This window comes from Scophthalmus maximus, chromosome 12, assembly GCF_022379125.1.
Source record: "Scophthalmus maximus strain ysfricsl-2021 chromosome 12, ASM2237912v1, whole genome shotgun sequence".
NCBI classification, from domain to species: Eukaryota; Metazoa; Chordata; class Actinopteri; order Pleuronectiformes; family Scophthalmidae; genus Scophthalmus; species Scophthalmus maximus.
Window position 1 is genome coordinate 21,446,344 of NC_061526.1, and position 26,885 is coordinate 21,473,228.

Here is a 26,885-nt window from a genome sequence, read left to right on the forward strand (position 1 = left end):
CGTCGGCGTGTCACAAAATAGACAGGAGGCGAAACGTAGCCACAGTCAATACTCTGCCACGGTGTCGGAATCGGGTTCGGCCTTTTCTCTCTCGCCGCGATCAGATGCGAGCAGCCGTATCATTTTCCGTGGAGGGATTACCACAACTGGAATTTATAGATCTTTCACTTTTTACTCCAGCAAAATAAAAAAAAAACCTGAAACATTTCTCGTGAAACTCACGGGCAGAAGATAAAGTGTTTCCCCTCCAGCCTGACCAGAGAGCGGCCATGAATAAGATCATGGGGCGGCAAAAAGCATGAAAGACAAAAAATTGAAAATGAGGCACTCGCATGTCTTCAGGTGAACGCATCTGCATCTCCTTTTTCTTCTGCGCACACCTGGGGGCTTCACCTACCAGACAGGGGCTTTCCCCTGAAGGTCGGCTACGGTTTTGCTCCCCCCGACCCGACGGTATTATGGTGTCAGATCCACCGACGAGCGTTTGACCGAGAAGTACGTTTAGAAAGGTTTTTTCCCTGAGCTGGGGTCGCGACCTCTGAGGCAATCGCGTTCAACAGGCTTTCACTGCGCTCGTCGGCCTCGGGTCGCGGCGTTCGCCCGCCGGTTGTTGAGATTCAGCTCGGCCGCCGGCCGCTGACCTTTGCTTCCCCGTACGTTATTCTGCGGTTAATGAGGAGGATGTCGCTTGGGGTATAAATTCCAGCGGAATGAGCTCGAGACCAATGGTCGAATTCCGCCGAGTGGGTCGATATGAGTCCGAACTGCCGTGATTAAGTGGGAAATGTTCGGGGCTTTGAAACGCATTTAGCCGCGTTCCGGGATACAGTCTCGAGGGAGGAATACCCAACGACCTCCTTCTACCGCTGGAGGAGATGACCTTGGAGGCCGTCGTGTCCTGTGGATCCGGCGCCACAGGCCTCAATTTTTCGAAATTGCAGATCCATCGTCGAGAATCGCGATAATTCCCGTTACAGAGACAATGGACTAGCATTGAAAGCAATTGAAGCGTACCGGATTTCTAATTTAACCTTTAGAATGAATCGTACGGGACGGCCGCGTGTTCAATCATGGCGCATGATGATCACGTGTCTGCCGAATGGCCGGCGCGCTTCTGTGCTCGTGAGACGAAGGCATCGGATGCAGGCTGCTGTCGCTGTCGTGTAACCCCCCCCCCCAAGAAACGTCTCTGCGTGGTGAATTGTCGCGGCCCATCGGGGGACATGTTCAGCGGGACTATGCCGTTGATCTAGAACATCCACTTTAAATGATGCATTTCTGGCGAGTTGAAGGGGGGGTTTTAAAATCATCATCTTGTGTTCTAGATGGGAACAGCAAAAAACAGAAATTCGTCAGGTGAGGTCATACCGGGCCGATGGCAGAGGGACACTGGGGGTTCGGACTGGGAAGCGACTGATGGCACAGGAGGTAATCTAAGCCCAGGGTGTCCGTCGGATTCTCGGCACAGGCAGCAAGGAGCGGGTTGGAGAGGCAGAAGCACAATTGTCGGTACATGATGAGGTTTTTGGGGGAAACAATGGAACATAAAAAGGTACCGCCTGCTCTAACACGACGCTGTACATGCGGTTCAATTGTCGGGGACTTTCAATTTACCAGTTTTATTAAGAGGTACGTAGTCCATTTATTCGCGTCTGTCTAAGATGATTCACCGCACCAGCGTTTCCCCAGAGAGTAATTTGCTGGAAACAATAATCCATAAAGCGCAACAACACGTTCTATGTCATTTAATTTGTGCCGCGCAGCAACCGGGTTCCGATCATTGCTTTGTGTTTCCTAATGTGTGTCCAAAACCTGACCAATGATCCAAAGGGGCATCGAATCAGTGGTTTTAGATTCTTGAAGACATTTCACCTCGCCTCCAAGAGGCGTCTTCAGCTCAGGCTTCTCCTGAGCGATGATTTAACGTCTCATTTTAAACAAGCTGCAACATCTGAATAGCTCGGGACTTAGAGGTCCATCATTGAGATGATTTGATTGTTTTTTCATGCGTCAACCTAAGTACCGACTCTTTCATTAACGCGGCAACATAAACTCCCACCTCCAACCAAGGTTATGTGACGAGGATTGAACCGTCTCCATGACAACTGGCCATGCGGGATGAAGGGCGTGAGACATGGCTGAAAGTCTCAATGCCGTATCACCCTGTCTTTTATGAAAAAAATGTAATATAAACGCTTACCTGCTGCATATAAATATATATATATATATATATATATATATATATATATATAAAAATATATATATATGTGTATATTCTGCTCTGAAAACTTTTACTTTAATTTCATTTTCATCACAAATTCGCCTCAAATGCAAAGTTCGTCCGAGGACATTAAGATAGTTTGCAATATCACGAGTCCACAATACATTTGGATTACAAGCAGTGGTCAATGAAAATCATTCCCACCTGACAATTACTTTTTTTCACATTTAACATTTCCCCAAAGTGCCATTCACCTACGATCCACAAGTGATCAAATATGTTTTTTGTAATTTGTGAAATTGTAACGACTGTTTCTGACTTTTCGCGCCTCTGCAAAACCAAGTACCAACAAGCGTCGACTTCCTGCCGACGTTCACGTCTCTCGGCTACATGTCGACGGCGAGCTCCTTCGTGCGCGCGTGCGTGTCCGATGAGTCACGCGTTCGGAGCGGAGCGGGGGCCTTCACTCTCATTTCATGCCCGGTGGCTTCGGTTTATTGGCCTGTTCTGTTTAATTCGTAACTTTTCCACTCTCGAGAAGACTTAATCACCCTGCCTCGGCGGTGTTATTCATCCTTCCGCTGACACTAGTGCTAAATATAGAGTGTCCTGTGCTGCTGATGATGCTGGAGGAGGGAGGCACTATTTGGGTCCATCGGAGGGGAGTGGAAGCTCCCTGGCAGCAGATTCACGGAATCCTGGATGAGTCATTATCATCAAACCATTGATTCATTCAGGGATTCATTCATCGACCAATAGTTCCTTGTGTTTCTGAATTTCTTCTCTCCCTCTCATTTAAACGTTTTGACTCGGCCCCTCAGGACGAGTCGCTAAAAAACGTCGCACCTCTCTTTCCCCTCACGCTCTCGGAGGCAATCAGGTTTAATCGCACCAAGCCTATATATTCTCCATCCAGGTCTCTACCCTCCGGGCAATTACAGCCTCGACTGCGGGCCACACGGCTCTTAGTCCAGCGGTCAACTCCGGAGAGCGTCCGCCGTATCGTTTTCAACCGCCCCGCATCATCCTGCGTCAAAAGAAGCCTCCCAGAGGCCCTTGGGGAAGCCAAGAGTCGGCAGAGCTTCCTCACCCCGCACCAGCCGGAATAACCAGTCGGGCGCTGGCGAGATCTCCCGGGAGCCCCGTGTGTGTGGGTGTGTGTGTATCCCACCCTCGCGACCGCCTGAATTATTTATGTCCGCTGCCTATCTGTCCTCTCGGCACGGCCCGAGACACTTTGCCTTTGAAATAGAAAGCGTGAAAACATTCAGGGGGGAAATAATGCATTGTGGGTAAAGACGGCAGGACGGGGAGGCCACTCGCGCCATCTGTTGAAAAAGTCATTTTTCCAGTCAGGATGGATGAGCAATCACAGGCCGATTTAGGATCTAATGGCGCTGATGTAATGTGAGCAAAACACAATCGGGGGCTAATTTTTGTCCTTGCATGTTAAAGATGCTCCAACAACGACCTCCGGTGACTCAGAAATACATGATGCAACTTCAGTGGAGGATTATTCCTTCCCCTCACCGCGAGGTCCCATGACGCGCCGGACAGGTGGTCCATCATTTCCCCGAAACATACAGTGGGAACCACAGCGGGTGAGAGCACAAGGCCCCTTTGACATTGGCCTCATAAAACCTTTATGGGACGCCATCAATCAGTTGTTGCCTCGAGAGAGCGAGAGCGAGAGCGAGAGCGAGAGAGAGAGAGAGAGAGAGAGAGAGAGAGAGAGAGAGAGAGAGAGAGAGAGAGAGAGAGAGAGAGGCCCTTATCTATCGAGAGACACACCAATCTTGTTGTGATTTTTAATTCCCCCCCCTTGATTTCGAAACGAGGCGGCGGGTGTGGGACACACAATCACATTGATGTAAGAAAACTCTAGAGGGGAGAAATGAAAAAATCAACGACAAAAAGCCCTTGGAAGGATTTGATTGACGGTTGAAATTGGAAACCCAAAACGGGAGATTCATCACATTTTATCCGCTGACCTTTTTCTTGCATCACGGTGCTTATGACTATATTCTACTACATGTCGAGAATCAGAGGTGTCGTGCCGTGAAAGGAAAATAGAAAAAAAGACGGATGCAAAAAACTTAAACGCTGGCTTTGGCATTCTCCCTAAAAAAAACGTAAGCATAACCCTGAGGAACGGCCAAATGTCCCACCGGCAGGAACTTTACTCCCAATCCAAATCTTTGGGAATAAAAGTGGCATGTTGACAAAAAAGGGCACAATGACACCACGTTCAGGACAAAATATACACAAAGATTCACACAATTCTATCTACAAAAGTGATATTTTTTCAGGCTACATCAACAGCACGTGAACGGGGTGTCGTTTTTTTTCTTTTTATATCAGGCATCGCTCCGAAATGTGCAACAGAGCCAATCTGAGGCATTGAGACGGACAATAAAAGAGGGAGGTGAAGTGCAGCGCTTGCGTCAATCGTAGGAGCGACGTCACAAAGGCATAAAGACGAATTCACTCGGTTTGTGATTTGACGCATTCCTCGCGTAGCCTTTACTGCCCCTTTAGAATTTCGTCCAAGCAGACCTTGAGCGGGGGCGCTCGTCGCCGTGCCAGGATCTGTAACGTGACGCGTGACCCGAGCGCCAGCGCTTTGGCTCTGTGGTCGTCACGCGTTTGCGCGGAAAAGCCATTGCGCCTACCGAATCCTCCGTTACCTTTGTGTGCGGTGGGAGCGAGCCTTTGCTTCCTCTGAGCATGTATGAGTGCGTATGCATACATATACCATTCCTTCCTCCGCTGTGTAAATATTAGTCATTGGGTGATGAGGGGGATGGTGATGGTGTAAGAGGTGGGGGGGGGGGATGTCTCAGACGTGATGGGATTCAAGCAGCTGACTCTGACCCCTGTGGGAGGATGCTCCACACACACACACACACACACACACACACACACACACACACACACACAAAAACACACACACACACACACACACACACACACACACACACACCTGAGTGCAACGGGACCCCGGGACGTGCGAGGCATGAGCAAAGAGGGCCCCGGATAGCCTCCCTCTACCCGCCGCACCCGGCTTCATTAGCAGCTGTCTTTCAGCCAATAGGCCCCTCACGCACCGCTGGATGGTTGCCTGGCAACTGGGACCCTGCTCTGCCAATCGGGACCACATGCAACAGGAGTTCTCTCCTCGACACATGCGAGAGAGAGAGAGAGAGAGAGAGGGAGAGAGAGAGAGAGACGCGAGTTCTACACCGATTGCAACGTTTTTTTGGCCGCTCACTTCAAGGGCCGAGCGGGCGGCAGGGTGAGTCGGGGGGGAGAACCGACTTTTGGTAAAAAGGGGCCGGCTTGGGACGATTCTGCAAGAAAAAAAAGACGCTCCTCAAACTCGCGGAGGAACAACGCCGCAAATCCCCTCCGCCGCTCTCCCCGATCGATGGATGTGATGGACGCACACGAGCGGCCTCTTCCTCCGTGACGTGGCTGCACGGCGGCAGAGGCAAGGCCGAGGGCGGAACGTCCCCCCTGCACTGTTTGTTCCGTCTTCTCTCGAGACAATTCACCTGCTGATGACAAGGTAAAGACGACCATTTGGAGATTCTGTCCCCTGCAATAGGTGCGTCATTTTCTCCCACCACCGCCCAAAGGGGCCAACGTAAAAATGCGCCGTAGCCTCAAGGACGGACGTCGTGACACGTCCCCCTCGGCCTCTCGGGGTCATTGACCCTCACAGATTCTCTCCTCCTCCGGCCTACTGTCACGCCAAGCACAGCGGCAGCGGATCCTTTCCATGGGTGCCGCATGATACGTGACACTTACGAGAGCGGAGCAGCCCCGTGGATCTTCTTCTTTTTTTAAATTTTTTATTTTTTTTTACCTGCACCGATGTTGCTAAGAGACTGAGTTTTTTTTTTCTTTTTTTACCAGATCCTCCCACAGGTACATCGCTGCATCTGCTTTCTTTTTTTTCATAGTCTCATTGAATAAATACAGCCATCGTTCGGGGGATTTAAGTGCCTTATAAATATTGATGTACTTGACGCTCACGTCCAAGCGACACCACTGCGGTAGCTTGTAAGTGGTACAATATTTCTTTGGCCAATCCGAAAGATTTGAAGCCCCACCGAGTCCTTTCCCGTGAAATAAGCACGGTGACTTCGTTGCATCATCGGCGTCGAAGATGGATTAAAAAAAAAAAAAAAAATGATATGAGAGTTTGAGCCGAGACAAGCGCTCCACTGATCTCCCCTGCCGCAGCTCAAGGCAGAGCACCCGTGGCCTCGGTTGACCTCTGACACGAGGCCTCCGCACGAGGTCTGAGCTGAAATTTTCTGAAATGAAAGAGAGAAGATAAAGTACCCAGATTGTAAACGCCTCCTTTGCAGGAAAAGTGGGTCACCAGAACCCAACCAACGATTTCTTTTTCAACTCGTGGCGGTGAGACGAGACGAGACGACGGGACCGTCACACTAGCAAGCCGTCGGTGACACAGGTAACGGGATCACGCTTTACTTTGGAACAGTAACGCCACTCTTTCCTCCCCAGTCGTACGAAATCCACTCGGACGCACGTGCGCGCAGGAAAACAAGAAACAGAGATAATGTTAGTGAGAACGTAAGTGATTAAACATTTTTGAATAAGCCAAACGATGACAGAGAACGGATATATAAAAGGTCCTTCAGTCCTACCGGAAGGAGCCCTGTTTCCTGTATGATTCTTCTTTCCACCCGCTAAGTCAGCGAGCCGTTTATTCGTCATTAATCTTCATAAAAAAGAAAAGAAGAAAAAAAAAAGACAACCCACCCTCTTTATTAAAAGCAGCTTAACATCCCAGTCGGAGGCCTTTCTCTATACTGCCCCCGTGTTTGCCATGACAAGATAAAGGGGCCACTCACCAGGGCACTAAACCTGAACGTGGCCCCGTAACCGGGCCCTCTCCCGTATAAGATGAACAGCCAATGAGATGAATCACCTCTCTCGTGAAACGCCGGGAGCATATGTTGGTGGTGTAATAACTGTCGTGGCATGGCTCGAAATGTTCGAGTGACGACGCACTGCAGACGATCTGGGGTGAAAATCTCTGGATTCTGGCGGCGTGCCATTTTTTTTTTGGGGGGGGGGGGGGGATATTTATGAGACTCGATGATTTAAAGGGCCGCTGCAATAATTGTAGTAACCACAGGGGGACAATCACTCAGCCTGTGAAAATAGTTGGATATTGTCTCCCCGGTGACATTTTTGAGCAGACAGCCCGGAGGGCACGACGGGTGTGTCTTACAGGGAGATGCTGCTGAGATGCATTGTGGGACTTGCAGGATCGTGCGGCTTTTGCGCTACGAGTCAGGGTATCTCGGCCAAACGATTCAGGCTCTTACACAGATCTTTACAAAGAGAAGAGTGTTTAAGGAGACACATTATGCTTTCTCAGTTTTTCCCTTTCCCCTAGGTTTTTTTTTTTGGATATCTAAAAGGTCTCCAGAGCTCTAAAGTTCGAGGTAAGGTAGCTGGCCAATCGGAGCAGACTGGGCTTCATCGGGAGGGAGGAGCTAAAAAACCAAGTGTTTCAGACAGAGGCTGAAAAAGAGGAGCTGCAGGAATGGACGGTGTGAGGAAACTGATGCGTTCACTGAACATTAGAGCATATAAACCTTTTCAGGTAATAACCCAAATTAAAATTATGAACCTGAACACGAGCATAATATGTCTCCTTTCATATTTTTTAATGTGTGGGGGGGGGGGGGGGCATGGCTCCTGTGTTTCGTGCTGTCACGCTGAGAGACAGAGGAGATTGTGTGATGAGGTGCAATAGCATCACTTTCTCAGGGAGGGGGCGGAGACCGGCAGAAAACGAGATGTAATCCCTCCGAGTCCCGTCTCCGAAATGCGTCTCGCCCCCCCTCGCCCCCCCCAACCCCAGCTCATCCCTGGTAGCAGTGTATCAAGCAGCAGTCGGTTTTGGCAGCATGCTTCGCTCCTGCCAGGGCCCCGAAAAAAGGAAGAGAAGAAGAGACAGTCATATAGATAGCACACGTCTGGCAGCTGTGTGCTTTTTTGGAAGGTGCAAATCCCGGGAAGCGTTTTCCTCAAGCCCCCGCAGGAGCAAGCCTGAGGAGCTGAGTTAGGAGAAACCGAGAACGTCCGGATTGATAATACAAATCTCCGTCAATCTTCTGCGAAACAACCTGGAGAGGCAGCGTCCCCTCGGGGCTCACCGGAGCGTCCTCTCAGCCGACACATCGTATGGACGGCTGCTAATTTGAAACACATTACTCATTACCATTGGACCGGTGCACCGGCGTCGTCCCGGGCAAACATTTGCAGTGGCACTCGTGAGAGCGAGTGTGCATGCCAGTGTCTTTCTTTTCTAATTGGCCGCGAGCTCGGGACCAGGCTCGGCCTTTTGAGATCATTGAGATTTTGATGGGAGATTTGCACGCGAATGGAAAAGGGGGGGGGGGGGGGGTGAATGTCATCGCTTAAATGACATTCACACTTAGCGTGTCAAGCTATGAGTAGTAGGAGGAGGATTAGATTCGAGCAGCGTCACAGGTCTCTCTTTCTTTTTATAGCTTCCCTCTTGATTCCGTTATCACTGTGATCGTCGGCCTTTTCAACCGGCGCCCGATTTGGCGACGTTTCGAGCGAGCGTACAGTCAATAGATGCATTATGAACTCCCAGATTTAAGCTATATCTGAGACGCACTAGTCAGTACAGATATATGTGACTCCCCCCCCCCCCCCCCCCTCACCTGCGGCTGTATTGCAAGCGTCCACATGCACCGGCTTTTTTACCGACGGCTCTGGGGAAATTAATAACAACTGAGTGATGTGACAGAGCAGGCATACGGCGGGTCAATATGGTGGGCGGGACGTTACAGGAGCAGCACGCTGCCAAGACAAACAGGCGACTGTAATGATGTTATTGTCATCGCAATAGTAACGGGGGGGTGCGTTCAACCATGAATAATCACAATCAATAAACCAAGCCCCTCTGTTTTTTTAAAACGACACAACAGGATCTGAAACAGTTGAGCATCAGGTTCTGGCCGCGGCTTTGTGACCTGAGAGCAGAGTGCGCTTTTTTTTGTTTCTCCCAGCGCCACTTTGCCACTGAGCTCCGCGTTAGTTTCCCGGCAAGTCATCACACGAAGAGGAAAAGAACGGGGAGAAAGAAGCCAGCAAGCTGGGGCTGCAAGCGGAGGAGAGAAAAAACAAAAGACGAGACATCTGAAAGCATTGTCCCAGGCGGGCTTCAGTCCCCCCCCCCCCCCCCCCATCACTAAACAGAGGAACACCAAACTAGTGCATAATGTCTGTTAATTAAAAAAACACGTAGCCGGCGACAGGCGGCGGCGGCGGCGGGAGAGATAAATCAACCGAGATGGATGTTTTCCCAGAATCCAGGGAGAGTTAGATTCCCTGTGAATGGAGATCCAAGTCCACAGATCTTTACTGGGCTGACTTGCTCTTTCAGAGAGAGACAAGATTAAAGATCTGGTGTAATTATCCAAGTGGCGGCGCCGAACAGCGTGTTGCAGCTCTCTGTGGTGACAAGAGTGGGGTTTTTTTTTATTCTCCAGCACACACTGGGCCGCAGTGCAGCGCAGCACATACACTGAAGCGCAGGCACGGGATTCAGCACCACGGACAGCGACAGCCACGTTTCTGCAGGAGGCCATTTGTCACCGGACCACAGAGCTGCCGAGGGCCGCGACGGAGGAGACCTTTATCTCCATTAGGCTTCGGAATGTCGCATCAATTTCAAAACAGGATTGGATTTTCTTTTTTTTGCTCCACTTTTTATATTGATGATTTGTTTTGCTGGCACTTTTTGACCCCCTTGTTCAGTCTCACACCTCACGGTGCGTCGATGACATATCTTCCTTCGCATGTGCATATTGTTACATGTGGATGGGTGTGTGTGTGTGTGTGTGTGTGTGTGTGTGTATATATCGTGCTGAATTTTTTTGTTGAGGAGCGTTGCATTTTTCGTGCTACAAAAACAAAAAAAGTCCAGAATGGCAAAATTCCTGGATGCCACTTTTAATCTGCACAAACAACGAAGACACTAATAAACAACAACAACAACAATAAACCAAGAAACAGACATGGGAGGAAATAGATAGATAGATATATAGTTAAATTAATTAAAACAGGAAAAACTATAAACTGTAAATACCAACAACTGACGATCCGTCAATTAAATTATCTAAACTGTTTTTAATGAACCCGACAGGATCAGCCGTAGCACACGTCATATCTCCAGCTATTTAAAGCCTGAAGTTCATCTGTGTTCATTTGGAATTACATATGTTGTATTTAAGAGGATTCTTTTATTCTGACCGTCAACATTTTGGCCCAAAAGAAAAAAAATCGGATTGTGAAAATTGCACCAGAATTGAGAATTTCCAGTTTACAGTTGTGGTGCAACCGACTGTAAGCTGTCGGTTTTTCTCCTGCTTGTTGTTGATTTGAGCTCATTTTATTTCAACGTGGCGAAAGCCGACATGATTTAGTCACGTCTAAAAAAAAAATCTCCACCCTAAATCATTTATGTCTTTCCTTTGAAAAGATGCTTGTTTTTTTTTTTTTTAAATAAACAGAAATTATACCGCGCTCGGCGACACTCAGACGCAACTTATTCAAATTCTTTTAATATTTGATGATCTGTTATTCCTTCGAGCGCGTCACACTCCCGCAGAGCCACATTTAATATTTGGCTCTGGGTCGATGGCTGAACTGTATTTGAACATTAATGTTGTTGAATTCTGCCCAAAGTGACCATTGGAGCGTCGGTTGATTAACTGCACGTGAAGCCACTAAATAATTCAAATATTCGGCTACGTTTCATATAAAAAGGAATGACAAAAAAGGAGACGAGCATTCAGACAGACGCATGGCACAAAATCATCTCAGTGTTTTATTTCCCGACTGGAAGAACATGGAAGTGATTCAGAGGCCTGCTCCATCGTGAATCATCTGGAGCTTTAGGTGCAGAACGGCCTCCTCAGTCGTCTCCTACCCCTCAGATTAGAATTAAATTAAAGTTAAAACGAGAAATTAAAATTTAGAGAATTACATTTATTCATTGATTTGGAGAAACGTCGACGTAGCCACAGGTGCTGGACGTGCACTGCGGAGCAACGAGAGCTCGGCCGCTGTTTATTCTCAGCAATATTTATTCATGAAAATGAACTGGTTTGAATACATTAGCATTTCATCGCACCGCAAGTCCGGCGCCTCTTTAGGCTTTCTATAGGCGCTATAGCTTATGCCAATGGAAATCTCATAACAACGACTCACTGGGGGGGTTTTACTCTCAGCTATACGGCAGATGGTCGAATCTATGTGGACATCGTGCCCATCTGTGAAGTGGATTGTTTTCACCCAGTGTTTATGATATTTTTTTTTATTTTAAAGGGACAACAGACAACTTGGGTGCCCCCTAGTGGTTCCTGGTGGTATTCCCGTCGTAAAGACGCCGGTAAGGATGCAGGTACTTTTTCCTCAGCGTTGTCAACACCACATTGGAGATAACGGAGGCGGAGAAAGACAGTATGGTCACCGAAGCTCCGACCTCGTTTTCTGGCTCCTATGGCGTTGACTAGCGGCAGCGTTAGCGTGATGGCTAACTCAATGTCGGCAGCCTGGCGACTGTCCGAAGCAGAAAACAACCGTAAACGTCCGAAATCTGAACAAATAATAATAATAATAATGATAATAATACATTTCCTTTATAGAGCAGGTAAACAGGTAGGTGATGGTGGTGTTACCTACCGACCGAGCAGAAACATGACAACCCGCATGTCGTGTTTGAAGCCTCGGAGAGATTGTCCGTCCCAGGTTCACTCTTGTTTTTTTTTTTATCTCTCCCTCTGTCGCCCTCCTTGTCCATCGCCTGCTTCTGTCCCTCCGTCAGCAGGATTCGTCTTCTCCAGCGAGGATGGGTCTGCCATCTCCGTCACTGGGGACGGATGACAGGAAAAATTGTCATTCCCTTCTTTGCTTCGGCGAAGGAACGGGTGACGCGGTTCCTCCGTACCATAACCATAACCGTAACTTTTCCACGAAAAAAAAAAGGCATCCATGAGAACAAAATGGTGAAGGCAAGGCCTTTTTTCTATCGTCATTACACTGTGCAATCACCTTTTAGCATCACAATGGCAAATTTTACCCATGAAAAGTTGTCTATTTCAACTTTAATGTTGAGTTAGTGGATCGAAACAGCCCTTTGTCTTGAATGGTTTCCTCACGGGAGCTGGGTAAAGTGTTAGAATGACCCGCACCGTGTCGCTTTTTTAACGCAGTTATTTGACTTTTGGCCGTAAAGCGTCTAAGTGTATCACAAGACTCAGCATTGGCAACGTCCGCCGTCTCCGCAACACAATCTTACATTCAAGAGATCGGATTAAATTCTGCAAGACCAAAAACATTTCAGGTAGAAGAATCCCAGAAACAAGGCCCTGGTTCCAACACCTGGAAGTTGGCACAGACCATGTGTGTGTCCGGAGCAGGTGGAACACGGCGCAGCGCCAAGAAAAAACCACACCACCAAACAGGAAACAGTTTTCTACTCAATAAGAACAACGCAACCTTGGTGGTATATGGACAGAAAACTTATTTTAATTCTGCCTTTAATTAAGATACTTAAAAAAAAAAGAAAATTGTTGTTATTTTCGGGGCTGTGCAACCATAAAATCCGTCCCCCCCCTCTTTTTCAACAAATGTTTGTACCTCAGGAGCGGGTACCGGCGTCAGATCTTTACCATAAGTATTGTTGCAGTATTAGTACAAGTGTGTCTGTAGAAAAAAGAATGGCACAGCTGTGACTTTAAGACTCCCCTCCTCCTGCTCCCGCAATGGTCTTCTCCGATCTCTCGCGCTCGTCACCGCGCACATTTGGAACGTGCCATAATTCCAATTCCAAAGCCCGACGTGGACGCGAGCGAGCGAGTCTGCGTGCGCGTGCGCGTGCGAGCACAGTCAGTCCGGAAGTCCGATGTCACTCTCACCCGACGCGGCTAATCGTCCGCCGGGCCCCTCGTGCGCGTAGCGGACGACGATGCGCGCGGCGGGGACCAGCCGCACCTCCACGACCGGACCCTCCTCCTCCTCCTCCTCCTCCCCCCCGGCGCCGCCGCCGCCGCCTGTTCGCTGCGAGGAAGAAGAAGAAGGAGAAGAAGGAGGAGAAGAAGGAGGAGGAGGAGGAGAGGAAGAGGAAGGAGCCCGCTGCTAGGCACCGCGCGGCTCGGCGGCTCGGCGGCGGAGACTGCGGCTTGTCATCGATCGATCCCCCGGAAGCTTCGCCTCCATCGTGACGGGAGACATTGTGAGTACGCACACACACGCTGTTGCCGCCGTTTTCTTTTCTTTTTTTTTTTCTTCTTCTTCTCTTTTTGCGGTGACCTACATTGCCCTGTTTCCTGCGGGCTCAAGGTGAATTCTTTTTTCTTTTTTTGGGGGGGGGGGGGTCTTTTTTTTTTGCATGCACCTCCTCCTCCTCCTCCTCCTCCTCAACTCAAGGACTGATTTTTTTTCAAAATTTACATTTTTTGGAAGGAGAAGGGAGCTCTCCATGGATGGATGGATGGAGGTGGTGGACATTGTCAGGATGTGCAGGAGGATGTTATGAAAAGAATACATGGAAGATGCTGTCACAGGAGAGGGGGGGGGGGCAGGAGTGATGTAATGCACTTGAGACAATGGCCAAAGGATCCCCCCCCATTAACACGAGAATGTGGAGATGTTACAGCAGCAGGAGGAGAGAGGAGGAGAGCCGCAGTCAGGAGGCCGACTCTCTCCTCCTCTCTGTGTGTGTGTGTGTGTGTGTGTGTGTATGTGTGTGTGTGTGTGTGCGGTTAATGACAGTCAAAAAGAGGAGCTTGTCATAGGAGGAACAGCCGCCCCCTCCCCATAAACGATATTATTACTGGCTATTATAGAGAGATGGAAGGAGGGAGAGGGGAGCACGAGATAACCCCTCTGTCTTGTCTTGTCATCTACCACACACACACACACACACACACAAACACACACACACACGCGCACACATGCACACACACGCGCGCACACATGCACACACACACACACACACACACACACACACACACACACACTCAATGTGGTCAATGAATGAATGCATGCATGCATGCATGTATATGAATGAAAATGATTCCATACACGCACACACACACACACACACACACACACACACACACACACACACTCTCAATGTAGTCAATGAATGCATGTATATGAATGAAAATGATTCCACGCACGCACGCACACACACACACACACACACACACACACACACACACACTCAATGTGGTCAATGAATGAATTAATGCATGTAAATGAATGAAAATGATTCCACACACACACACACACACACACACACACACATGCAGGAGGTGGCTTAATGCGATGCCGGAAGGTTAATTGGCCACAGGGCAAAAAAAAGGTGTGATCTCCCTCTGATCTCGTGCAAATTAATATTAACATTTGCATCCGTGACATGTGTACACACACACACACACACACACACACACACACGCCGTGACTACTTGCATTGTGCACATCCCCGCAGACGGCTGAAGTTGTGGCATGCACTACTGTTTTTTTGTCCCCCCGAGTGTGGAGGAGGGCAAAGATGCGTGCAGAGTGTCGGCCTCTCTCGCCGGCGACGCACCTTCGTCGCTTGTCTGGCGTGGTAGAAGCCTTTATTTGCCTCGAGGGCTCTTGCAGACGAGTGGCTATACCTGTGGCAGAAGCTGTTGTCTGTGTGTGTGTGTGTGTGTGTGTGTGTGTGTGTGTGTGTGTGTGTGTGTGTGTGTGTGTGTGTGTGTGTGTGTGTGTGTGTGTGTGTGTGTGTGTGTGTGTGTGTGTGTGTGTGTGTGTGTGTGTGTGTGTAAAATGATTGGGTATATGGGTTTCCTCATGGGCCAGGTTGGACTATTGGACAGAGCTTCCACAATGAGGAAGGTGGCGGCCGACGTGGTTCAAATCAGTCACAACCTGAGCGTCTTTTTTCTTTTTTCCGTTCAACCTCGATCTGTGCTCTTATTCGATCTCCATATCGATTGACGGTTTGCGCGACCTTGCCGCAGGAGACGGGGGCGGGGGGGGGCGATGTTAAAGGCGACGCACGCCGCTCTTTCGTCCTTTTCATGTGCACGCAGACTTTATATTTGTCCGAGCACACAGCAGCAGACCCCCACCCCCCAAGCAGAGGCTCACCCAAAGGCAGAGGTAGAGCGCACTCGGAGACAAATGGAGACACGCACACACACACAGAAACACCCACACACCCACACACCTCCACAGCCGGCTGGGTGTAACTCTACACCCATGCCATCCTCGGTCTCCTTCACCTTTTCCCTGCTCAGAGTGGTGTCCACTTGTGGATCATGTCGGCGACTGCAGAATACATGAAAACCATTTATTAATGTTTGGCCATTTATGTTCTGCGATGACGGCATCCATTAGCAGCGCGTGAGTTGGCGTGATTTGATATCCAAGGAATCAAAGCGACAGTTGTCGGGGGGATTATAGGTCCACGAGGGCGACTGCAAATGTCTGGCCTGTTGCAGATGGGATGGCACTGACGTAGCGTTCATAACTAAGATAAATTGGCGGTTTGGGCTGAGATTGGTGATCTCAGATTGCTGTGGGATACAGTGGTGTGAACAGTGCACCTGTAGAATCCGTTCCAGATGATGGAGTTCATGGCAGGAGCAGAGATGACTGATACCCCCTTTTCCACCAAAATTCTACTATCTATTTCTACTCGTACGCAAAGATAACTTAACATTCAGGCTCCTTTTTTTTTTTTTTAATGAATGAAGTGCCTCAGGATTTCCTCACACACATGACTTTGAAATGTTCTTAGGCGCCTTCGGCACGGCGGCGGTCCGTTATAGGAATTATCAGAATACAAAACTTTCTGAAAAATATTGCCCCGCGGCGTATTTGCTGTTTAGTGGAAAACCTTTTTTTTGTTTTCATATTTTCCTCAATAACTTTTTGGAGATTTCAATCTACTCACTATGAGACAATACCTCAGCCTTTAAAGCAAGGTGACATGCAACGTTTAGTTATTATAGCTATAGTGGTGCGTTTTGTTTCAGAGAGCATTACGCAAAGATGCAAAAGCAGAACATAATGGAATGGAAAAGAAATACAAGATTTTGAGCTATTAATTTTCATTGGAAGGAGGAAAACGACACTTGCAGGTCACGAAAAACGTCCTCAAAGGAAGTGACCTCAGTGTCATATACAGTAGCCCTGCACGAAACCAGCGACACCACACTGCAGATATCACAGCCTTGTGTATTTTTATTATTCTCTTATAATTTAAATTTGAGTGTCAGAGATGAGAGATGACAGTCTGGGTGCTGTTTTATTTTCCTGTGGCGCTAAATTAGATTGAAGAGACTTGAATTGCAGTTTTCTTGGCAGCCCGTCTCCTGCGTCCCTCTCTGGTGCAGGGAGCCATATGAATGGGACTTTTTCCTCTCGGCACCGCCGCAATCTGGCCCGTTCCATTCACAAAAAGGCTACCCCCCCCCCCCCCCCCCCCCCCAAAAAAAAAAAAGAAACAGAGCGCCACTCCTTTCCCAACTGTCGACCGACCGACGTGGATGCCAGAGTGGGGGCGGGGGAGAGCGTGCGTGCGTGCGTGCGTGCGTGCGTGCGTGCAGCGTGTTTATCCATTTACCCTTCGGAGCTCATCCATACGGCCCCCGTACAGGTGCACTCTGTGCTACAGCGGCACGCCACAGAAATCAAATGCAGACATTATTCAAAAGGTGGAATTTCTCAGTGGTCCGCTCCCCCGACGGCCACAAAGCAACGTGTGTCATCGGCGTAGAGCTTCTGGCACTGGTGCAGGTGAAGGGCATCAAAACAATACACCTGTAGTCATGTAAGAAACGGAGGATGGTGATGCCCACGCGTCCAAATGGCCGTCCCGCTGCTTAATGAGTTCACGAATTCCTCGCTTGACGACGACAACAAAGCTTCAGAACGCACTATTAAGTAATTCTGGGTTTTTATTATAGTCTCTCCGACGAGCACACAGCAGCCACGGCTTATCCCCAAAGCTGTCACGAGTGTCATGTTCGGTCCCCCCGCCTGTTCTCGTACACGCTGCGCATTTTTCTTTTCATGTTTCCCAAGCCGTGAATATATACATGCGCCGCAATTTAGTGCCCCCACGTGACCGAGCACGGGCTCAGGAGCGCGCCGCTGTTTCGTGTGCGATGCTGCTGCTCCTTATCTACTCGCACAATTGTTCCCATTAATGAGATTAACTGAAGACAGTCGGGGGAGTTAGCTGCCGCTCGCTGATTTTGTCCCTCGCCAGAAACGGAGCGGGTTCCACATAAGTGGGAAGAAATTTAGAGTCCTGTCCCGAACGGACGGTTCGCTGCCTGTTTGGCGTTCATCTTAACGCCCCTCTCCTCGTTTGTCCATTTTACGGCATCGAATTATACCTGAGGTGTGGAATTGATACTGGTGTACAAATAAAATCCATTTTTACAGTCTTTGATTTTGGCAGAATATCTGATGAGCTGAGTCGTACGTTGCGACCCGTTAGGTGCAATGTTGTCCATCACTGCACACGGCGCCCAGGCACACTGTCCTGCCCAAAAGTACCGACTACATTTGGGCTATTTTCCTTTTAGAGATACCTGGGTGAAAAATTACTAGTTTTGGAATTGGTTTCATGAGCACCAGTGTCCTGGCATATTCCATAAAAGGACCTCGACTAATATGAGTTTTTGCTCCGTTGGACTCCATCTCTTGCATGATCTGGTCATGTGAAGCGTTGTTGGCTCTGCTCTTTCATGCTCGCTGCCAGTTTGCTCAGCAGGTCCGTGCTGTCGGCTAGACTCGTGTCTGCAGCCAATCCGAGGTCGGATGAGGCTATTAAACCAACATCTACAGAAACAGAAAAAAGGTTCTCTGGATTTGTTGCGCTGATTGGGAAGAGAGGCATCACTCCCACCCACCTGAATAATTCATTGATTGGCATCTGGCCCAACTGCCAATCGGGTCAGTGTTCGTTTTCTCGTTGCGTCCGCGGCGCACAATGTGCTCAATTGAGCGCGTCCCTCCCCCCCTCCTGTGATTCCGGCACAATTTCAAGCCTCACATTTAACATCTTTAACCAGCCGCGCCAAATTCAGCCACTCGAGCTTGGTCTTGTTGATACAACATTCTCGGGGGTCTATTACTACGAGCACCAATTTCCCTCTCCCACAAGTGTCACGCTGACGGATAAAAATCTCACATAGTCATATTATTAGACATGCATTTATGCTAACCAGAGTCTTGACATGCTCGTGAGGAGGATTTTTCGAGGGCGGGATTTTCCTGGTGTGCATGAGCATAACGTGCCGCGATGTTGCGTTGCATAATCAATTCTGTTTCTGCCTCTTTGCATATCTGTCGGCCATCCAAAGGGGGGGGGGGGGGGGGGTCAAATTGACTGCTCGGTTGTGAGGGAGTAGTGTCGTCACGGTAATGGAGACAACATCTGCATCGCAGCTGGTAATGAGAGCTTCTCTCGGACTGCACATCCATCACACTGCCCACTGTCGGGCGATCGGTGTTTATCTGTCCAAGGGGATCACGGTAACTCCTGCCTGTCATCGCCACTGGCCGCCTGCACTTCCCCGAAGAGAAGCCGGCGACTTGCTGCTCGAACGTGCCCTCCCGGAACCCGATTTCACAAACACTGTAAGCTTCACAGGAGCAGAATTTTTTAGCTTCATCTCTTCATTTTTCCTCACGGCTTTGTGGGCGAGATATATATATCTGTCCTTTTATACAACCCCCCCCCCCCCCCCCAGATCTCAAGTTCAAGTGAAGAGACGGGGGCCTGATGCCTTTTGTATGTCACAATTAAAGGGATAGTTCAGATAGATTTTGAAGTGGGGTTGTATGAGTTACTTGTGCATAGTTAATATGTCACCTTATTGAGATGGTGATCAGCGATGTCATTTAACGTAGGAGAAGTGGAAGTAGCGTAAGTCTGAGTCGCACTGTTGCAGAGGGGACCACTGGAAAACATCTTTTTCGCCACATCTATAAATGCTCCCCGGGAAAAAAAAAATCGGTTCAATTGTACGCCGAAGGACGGAGCAGGGAAAAAAATACGTCCTTCAGCGTACAGTTGAACGGATGTATTTGTTTTTTAGATAACATTTTATAATGTAATCGTTGATCACCATCTCCATAAGGTAACATATTAAGTATGCATAAGTTACTCATACAACCCCACACCAAAATCACTGAACTATCCCTTTAACGTGGATAAATGTTTCATTGGGTTGATACGGTTTGCTTTCAGTTTTCAGGAAGGCTGCTTTTGTACGTCGTAAGTTGGAGAGACAATAGCAGATCAGTCAGTCCACTCACCCTCCGTATCTATTGATTTTTCATGGAACGGCAGAAATGATTGGGGGGGCGGGGGCGGTCACGGCGCGATCAAAGCCTAAGGTGCGGGAACAGGAACAGAGGGGGATTGTGTGCGCCATGAAGCAGAAACATAAAAAAACAACCCATCCTCAATGCACTTTGCTTTTCTACACGGCTTAAAGGTCGTGCATTTAGAAATCTAATTTAGAGATCACAAACCAAAGTTCTCTAAATGAGAAGACGAAGAAAAGTAGTCATCTGTCCTTGTTGGTCCGCCTCAATACTCGTGGACTATAGTGTGTTTTCATTTCCAACCGTCCTCCCTGTACACGGCCAACATCTATTGAGCCGTAGTCAGGAATGAACCACTTCCTTCTACTTTAAATGCACCACCGATGTCCCAGTCTGTCCTCCGGCCTGCCCGCCCGCCCGCCCGCCCTCCAAGGGAAAAAAGGCTGGCATGTGCAGCGTCCCGTGTCCAGCCAAGCCGCACGCAGGCCCGGCCTCTCAGATCTAAAACGGCAGCGGATGGCGGCTGAATGGTGCCGCGGCGGTGGTCTGGCCAGGTGCCTGGAGAAGAGAGGTGTGTGTGTGTGTGTGTGTGTGTGTGTGTGTGTGTGTGTGTGTGTGTGTGTGTGTGTGTGTGTGTGTGTGTGTGTGTGTGTGTGTGTGTGTGTGTGTGTGTGTGTGTGTGTGTGTGTGTGTGTGTGTGTGTGTGTGTGTGTGTGTGTGTGTGTGTGTGACCCCGACCCCGGTTTACCGCCCCAGACCCGCCATTATAACCCACCCAGAAGGGACCAACATCTGGGGTTATTGAAATCCCCCTAAATAAACTTAGCATGGGTGAACACAAGAAGATAAATTCGAAATAATCATTAGCCTGTAGGTATTTAAGGTTTTGTCAGGCTTTTGAATCATCGTTGACTGAATATTAAGCAGTGACAGACACTTTAAAAAATAATTGTGAATGAACAAAACTGTCAAATACTGTCCTGTTAGCTTACAGCGTCATTCTTCAGGGCGCCTGCTGAATGACTGTAAGGTGTTTTTGTAATGTGGTAAATCAAATCAGGAATTTATTACTCAAAAATATATTATATTGAAGCTTGAGAAGATTTTTTTTCAATTTCATTAGCCTAGCTTGAAACATTGACTGGTAGCAGGCTGGCTAGCCTAGCTTTAGCCTTCCAACAACTTCAAAACTTCCCCACTTAAACACTATACTAAAAAATTGACACTATATAATAATAATACATAAAATATGGTTATTAGTTTCAACGAGCAGTTCGCTGTGAATGCAGAATGTCCGTTTTCCGTAAGATGCTAGCTTCATAAAACGGTAGCTGCTAATTGATTAGCTTGCTAGTTTAAAATATGCTATATGTAGCCTAATTAAGACATTTGCTAGCACTGTTTTAGCACAGTTGGAAGGAGAATTTTTTATAAATTTTTTTGACAAACTATTTCCCATAGCTTCCTGCATCTGTGCTCGGCTAAACATGCCAGGAAATACTCTGTGAAACTGTTGTTAAAAACTGGTAGTAATGCAAAAAAATACAATAACATATTTTTTTCAGTGGAATATCAAATAATTTAGTATTAAATATTCATGGTTTTTCTGATCCTGTTCACATCTTTATATTCCATGACTTTATGTGTGCGCCTGATTGCGCGACACGACACAAATGTGTGACGATGCGAAATCAGATTTTTCAGTCGAGGACGACTCCCGAGGCCCCCTGAGGTCCCTCGGGGACGCTGTAATATGGCCTCACATGCCCACCACGCCACGCCACAGCATAGATACGGTGTTGTTACGCAACGCGATCTCAACTGGCCCATCAAGCAGCGCAAGCATGAAATCTAGGGCACGATGCCCCGTCCCCCCCCCAAGATGCGTCCGCAGCCCTGAAACGCCGGGGCGACGCTCAGCCGAGCTCCCGACTCTGTCAGGCGCAGTCACATCCGCGAAGCCGATCAAACAGCAGGCTAATGGTGGATGTTCGCCCATGTCGTGGATGCTGCTGACGTAGACTCGTATTTGTTTTTGCTAGAAATACAAAGATCTCCCTTTGTGGCTTTTAATGTAATTGTGATTCTTCAGCCTGAGTCCAATTAAGATATTAAAGTGGATTTGGTATAAATATAAAAACCAAGACAACAAGACATAGTTTTTTTATTTGGAAAACTCTCATCGTGGAATACTTTGGAAGTTTTGAAATAAGTTTAAGACCAGTGGGTAAAATGAATGAGAGGTTGCAAGGTATTTTTTTTGCAAAATGAATTTCTGTTTTCTTATTTTTCTCATATTTAAAGTAAACATATGCAAACCCACGAGGATGGATGATGAAAACCGTGATGATTATGAGCATTATTTGCGTCACAAGCCCCAAAAAATCAGACTACAGCTTACATTGATCTTGCAATATGACCGGCGGACTGTCGTTCATCCATCTAAACCTCAATCCGGCCTCAGAAAGTGCAGCACAGTGGACGGTGCATGACGACATCGTCGGTTATCGTTATTGGCATCTAAAGAGGGTCCTCCAAACCGCTCCAAGTATGATGCAAGCAAACTGATAATGATTATTCCCATCTACTACTTAATGCTGCCTCCGGCTGTTGGGACTTATTTTTAAATGGTTCCCCCTTGGTCGGTGACGTCAAATTCTGTTGCCGAGTAATTTCGGTTATTGGATTGAATTAGATTAGAGCTATCAAATGGAGGCTAATGTACGACATGCGGTCAACGGGAAAGTAAAAGTGCATCTCCGAGTCACGCTGCAGATGCAGTCGTCCTGCAAGTTGTAATGCATGAAATAATAAATGTAACATTGGCGTTTTGTCCTGTATAAAAGGTGCACAACGCCACAATGCTACGACACTTTGACCCAATTTCCCCAAACTCGCTACTAGTCTCATCTGCGATCTTCCTCCCCTCCTCCGCCCAGAGCCAAGATGATGTGCGAGGTGATGCCCACCATCAGCGAGGACACGGCGCTGAACCAGCGCGGCTCGCAGAGCAGCGCCTCGGACCCGGACTCGCACTTCGAGCAGCTGATGGTCAACATGCTGGACGAGCGGGACCGGCTGCTGGACACGCTGAGGGAAACCCAGGAGAGCCTCGGGCTGGCGCAGCAGCACCTGCAGGACGTCATCTACGACCGCGACTCGCTGCAGCGCCAGCTCACCTCCGCCCTGCCACAGGTAGGACGCACCAATGCTTTACAGGTTATTTTCTCTTTGGCAACCAAGGTCGGTGGGCGGGATTGAACCTCGGGGTCGCCTTTGGCCACCGGGACGCGCCCCCCGCATGTTGACTTGTTTTATCTGTGCGGATCAAATTTGCGGCTTCGCAAATCAAATTGTTCCATTAGAGAGACGTCGGCGTACCTTTGCCCCTCACCTCATTTGAGCGCCGTTGAATCTTGCTCCGGTCTCTTGTTGCCTCGGCGTCTTTCTTGGACTTTGCGGGAAATGAGATCGTCTCAGGTTGTGATGCGAGATACGCTGTATGTGCTGTTTGCAGAGCGATGCGGTTTTCCGCTTTGTCAGGAAATAGAAGGAGGCGCAGGAGGCCGCAAGGAGGTGTTATGGAAAAATTGACTCATATCATTGTGTGTACTCTTTTTTTTTTTTTTTTTAATATGGCACCAGACGGCATTTTCACTTCAACTCCAGACAGTATCTTTTTTTTTCGTTTCCTTTATCAAAAACTGTCTTTCACCGTAGCAACGGGCGCATAACTTCCTCTTTTCAGAAACTGTCCTCGCACACCCCCGAAAATGAAAAGCACGCCCCGTTTCCTGCAAGTGAGATGTAATTATCGAGCGCGGACTCTGTTTCCGCGTCGACACTTTGATGAATTGATCCTTTTTTTCGCAAAGGGCTTTAAGAAAAAAAACTCCAAAAGACGACTTGGTTTCAAACTTTCAATCCCTTTATGGAATGAAGTAGATCGCAGGCACACGGGGCGAGGATATAACAGCGTCAAATATGTTCCTCCCAATTCTTCGCTCACTGAAAAAACTTGTGTAATTTTTAATCTACAGTCTGATTAGGCTTTAAATGAACATGGCACAAACATGGCGTGCTCCCGTGGCTTTCTACTTTGGAGGATTTTCTGACTCTGCGATTCTCATTAATTTCAAATTGCATTATGAAAGATAGTTTAAAGTTGAAGGGGAGTTTTTAAAAGAGAGAAAATGTGGGAATTTTGTATATTTTTTTCTTCAAACATTTTTCGGAAGTGGGCCTAATTAGCCGTCGAACTCCCAGTGCATGTAGATCGTAAAAAAAGAAAAAGCACTTTGGATGAACACCAAACGGCATCATGCTGCTGCTTTTGCTTCATGCAATAATTGTGTGTTTTAATATCTCAAATTTCTATTTCGACCAATGTCAGTTGTATGACACTGCAGATGTGGAACAAGGTGGAGATCTGGAGCTTGACATTTTTGTTTTCGGGACGTGTTAAGTTCATGTTTAAATTTTTTTTTAAAGCAAACCGTGGGAAAAAATAGGAGTCTTATGTAATAATTCCTACAGTAAGCGGAGATTAGCACTTTCTACAAGTGCGTGTCGGGGAAAATCTGGTCATATGCTCCCCCGCAACCCCCCCCACTCCCATCACACCAGCAGACTCCAGGTTTTTTCCGCTGATGGAGAGAGAGAGAGAGAGAGAGAGAGAGAGAGAGTCACCGACGGCACGGTAATCCGCATGGTTTCACAGACGCAGGCGGGACACGTACAGGGTCTGCATTAGCTCCCATGTCATCTCACATTAAGGCGTACGAGGGGTTTTTGAAATGTTCAAATGTGGCCAAGAAAAGAATTTCAATATTTCTGCCTCGTTTCTTTTCTTTTTTAAAATTTGAATCAACCCACTTTCACGACTCTCTTCTGACGTGCGGAACGTATTGTTAGAGTGAGTGTGTGTGTGTGTGTGTGTGTGTGTGTGTGTGTGTGTGTGTGTGTGTGTGTGTGTGTGTGTGTGTGTGTGTGTGTGTGTGTGTGTGTGTGTGTGTGTGTGTGTGTGTGTGTGTGTGTGTGTTGAGATGTTATAAATATACCTTTATCTTGTGTCTGCCTTCGCTTCTTGTCTCATCTTGGATCCGTCTGTTGAACTCTGTGGTCTCCAGCTCATTCTTTAGCCTCCGGGCTTTTCTTCTTCTGTTTTTGCCTCCTCAGAAGTTACCCAGTGGACATAATAAACAGTTGAGTGTACAAGGCGAAAAAAAAAACTTAACAGAGCAGATGTCTTTCCCTATTCTCTTTTGGAAGATGGCGAATCAAGTGCATCCCTCCCCCTTCCCCAAACGTTCCCTCCGTTCCCCAGAGAAAAGCATCCAGGGGCTCCAGAGTGAAATAACAAATTCCGTTACCAGACAATTTCGCTGGTGTCCAACTGCGTGTGTGCTGTCGTGGCACCGTGGTGATGCATTGCTTGTCATTGTGTAAGGACAGAGCCGACATACTGTTCTTCCGGCACCGGGCCTCCCCGCGGCGACCGGGTTTTCCGCTGTCTCCGCCTTTTCTGTGATGTGTCTTCCTCCTCTCACCCTTCCCTCCGTCCGAGGTCACGGCTCCGCTTCACGTCGTGACACGTTCGGCTGATCGGAGTGACACTCGCCGTCCCCGCGCGACGCTCCCCGGCAACGCTCCCCGGCAACACCGCATCCCCCCCTCTCTTTTTTTTTTGCATGCACAACAATCCGACCGTCCCTCTCCCGATCCCGTCATCCTTCAGCCACTGTCCCTCGTCTTCTCTCTCTGCCTTTCATCCGTCCATTTTGTTGCACAGCGTGGCGACCGTTGGCTGTGTGACGTGCCGCGTGTGCATGGATGCTGGGAAGCTTGTGGTGTTGCGTGTTCGAAAGGAACTTCCATGATAATCCTGTTTTTGTTCGTATGAGAACGTTACAAACACATACTGCAGTTTTTCCACAATATTGCCCATGCGCTGGCTTGAAGCTCATCAGGATATACAGTAATTTGTATGACGCATTAACGAATGAGCTCTTTTTTGAGCCACTTTTTCGGAGATTACAGGGCCTGAGTATTTTTTGGTACTCATGCTGCGTTCACGCCAAACGTGTCTTTCTCGTTTGAAGCTGCCTCGGAGAAAGACTCCCACTCCAGTGCTCGATGTGGATTCAGTTCAGAGAAAGAAGGAGATGGGGGGGAAAGACACACTAGTGCATGCAGCTATAACCCAAAGCCTAAAGCGCCACCGCACATGTGACCCTCCTCGCATCCGCCCCATCCCTGTATCCTGATACAGGCAGGGTGAGCTGTTAGACAGGCAGCGATCTCCGCGGTGCTCAGCTGTGCGTTACTGTACTCGGAGGGTCCTGAGGGGCTGCGGGAGCCTTCGCCGTCATGCTGTTTATTAACCGTCGCCAAACATGGTCCCATGAACGCTGATGATGCTGATGATGCTGATGCGCTGATGGTGACGATGCTGATGGTGATGATGGTGATGCTGATGGCGATGATGGTGATGCTGATGGCCACCACGGTCAGCTGCACCCGAGTCCAAGTCCAGTCCTTGTGAGGTTTTTCTTTTTGGAGGAGAAGATGCTCTGAGGCCGAATTTAATCGTTTAATCTGACTTTAGTTTGCAGAGTCAAAGTGTCATTTGCCTGCGAAAAGGTGAGCGGCAATGCAAACTCTGTGCGACGTCACGCGATTTCTGTGTTTCCTCCGTTATGACCAGCTAGCAGAGAACACCAGAGGTCAAGTTGACCTTCAGATGTTCAGAAAAAAACAGCCCAATGTCCATGAAACGTGTGACCGACCCTTTTGAATTTAGCAGGTTTGCGTCAAAGTCACTGCTCCGGGATTTTCAGCAGTATTTTTCTTTTTTTAATCATTAAAAGACATCCACTCTCGTACTGCGTAATCTCCCTTTTAGACGGTGGTTGATTTACATTCATTTATCATTAAAAATTATAAGATTCATCTTAGGAAGATTTAAATCAACCTTATAATAAGAACGCACACTCTTTCATTACGTTCACCCACGGAGGAGGTCGAGTGATTGGTTCAATCTGTTTGTTTGCAGGATTACTCTGAAAGTTCTGGACGGATTGAAAAATTATATTAAAGATGGATTTTAACCATGGTAACACGTGATTCAATTTTGGGATAGGATATTGCCGGATTTTGAATCATATCTTCACATAACATGTGTGGGGGGGGATTGCTCATCCTCTCTTTTTTCATTTTTTATACACATTCGGGA

At 48.1% G+C, this 26,885-nt stretch overlaps 2 protein-coding genes across 13 annotated transcripts in view; one reads left to right on the forward strand and one right to left on the reverse strand.

The window, feature by feature from the left end:
- Positions 1-13,362, reverse strand: part of LOC118318281 (cystine/glutamate transporter-like) — a 21,220-nt gene extending 7,858 nt beyond the window's left edge. The window contains exons 1-2 of one of the 4 annotated variants that reach the window (XM_047335884.1): positions 13,225-13,362; positions 11,990-12,176 (exon numbers count right to left, since the gene is read on the reverse strand). In XM_047335884.1, coding sequence (XP_047191840.1) covers positions 11,990-12,107 — 118 coding nt within the window. In that variant the 5' untranslated portion in view covers positions 12,108-12,176; positions 13,225-13,362. Of the gene's footprint in view, positions 1-11,989; positions 12,177-12,946; positions 13,118-13,224 lie in introns of those variants that run through there. The other 3 variants (XM_047335886.1, XM_047335885.1, XM_047335887.1) reach the window with 3 other exon arrangements.
- ppfia2 (PTPRF interacting protein alpha 2) overlaps positions 13,219-26,885 on the forward strand; it is a 104,760-nt gene continuing 91,093 nt past the window's right edge. For 3 of the 9 annotated variants that reach the window (XM_047335883.1, XM_035647683.2, XM_035647727.2), the window contains exons 1-2: positions 13,228-13,541; positions 22,591-22,846. In XM_047335883.1, the coding sequence (XP_047191839.1) occupies positions 22,598-22,846 (249 nt within the window). In that variant the 5' untranslated portion in view covers positions 13,228-13,541; positions 22,591-22,597. Of the gene's footprint in view, positions 13,542-22,590; positions 22,847-26,885 lie in introns of all 9 variants that reach the window. The other 6 variants (XM_035647693.2, XM_035647672.2, XM_035647643.2 and 3 more) reach the window with 4 other exon arrangements.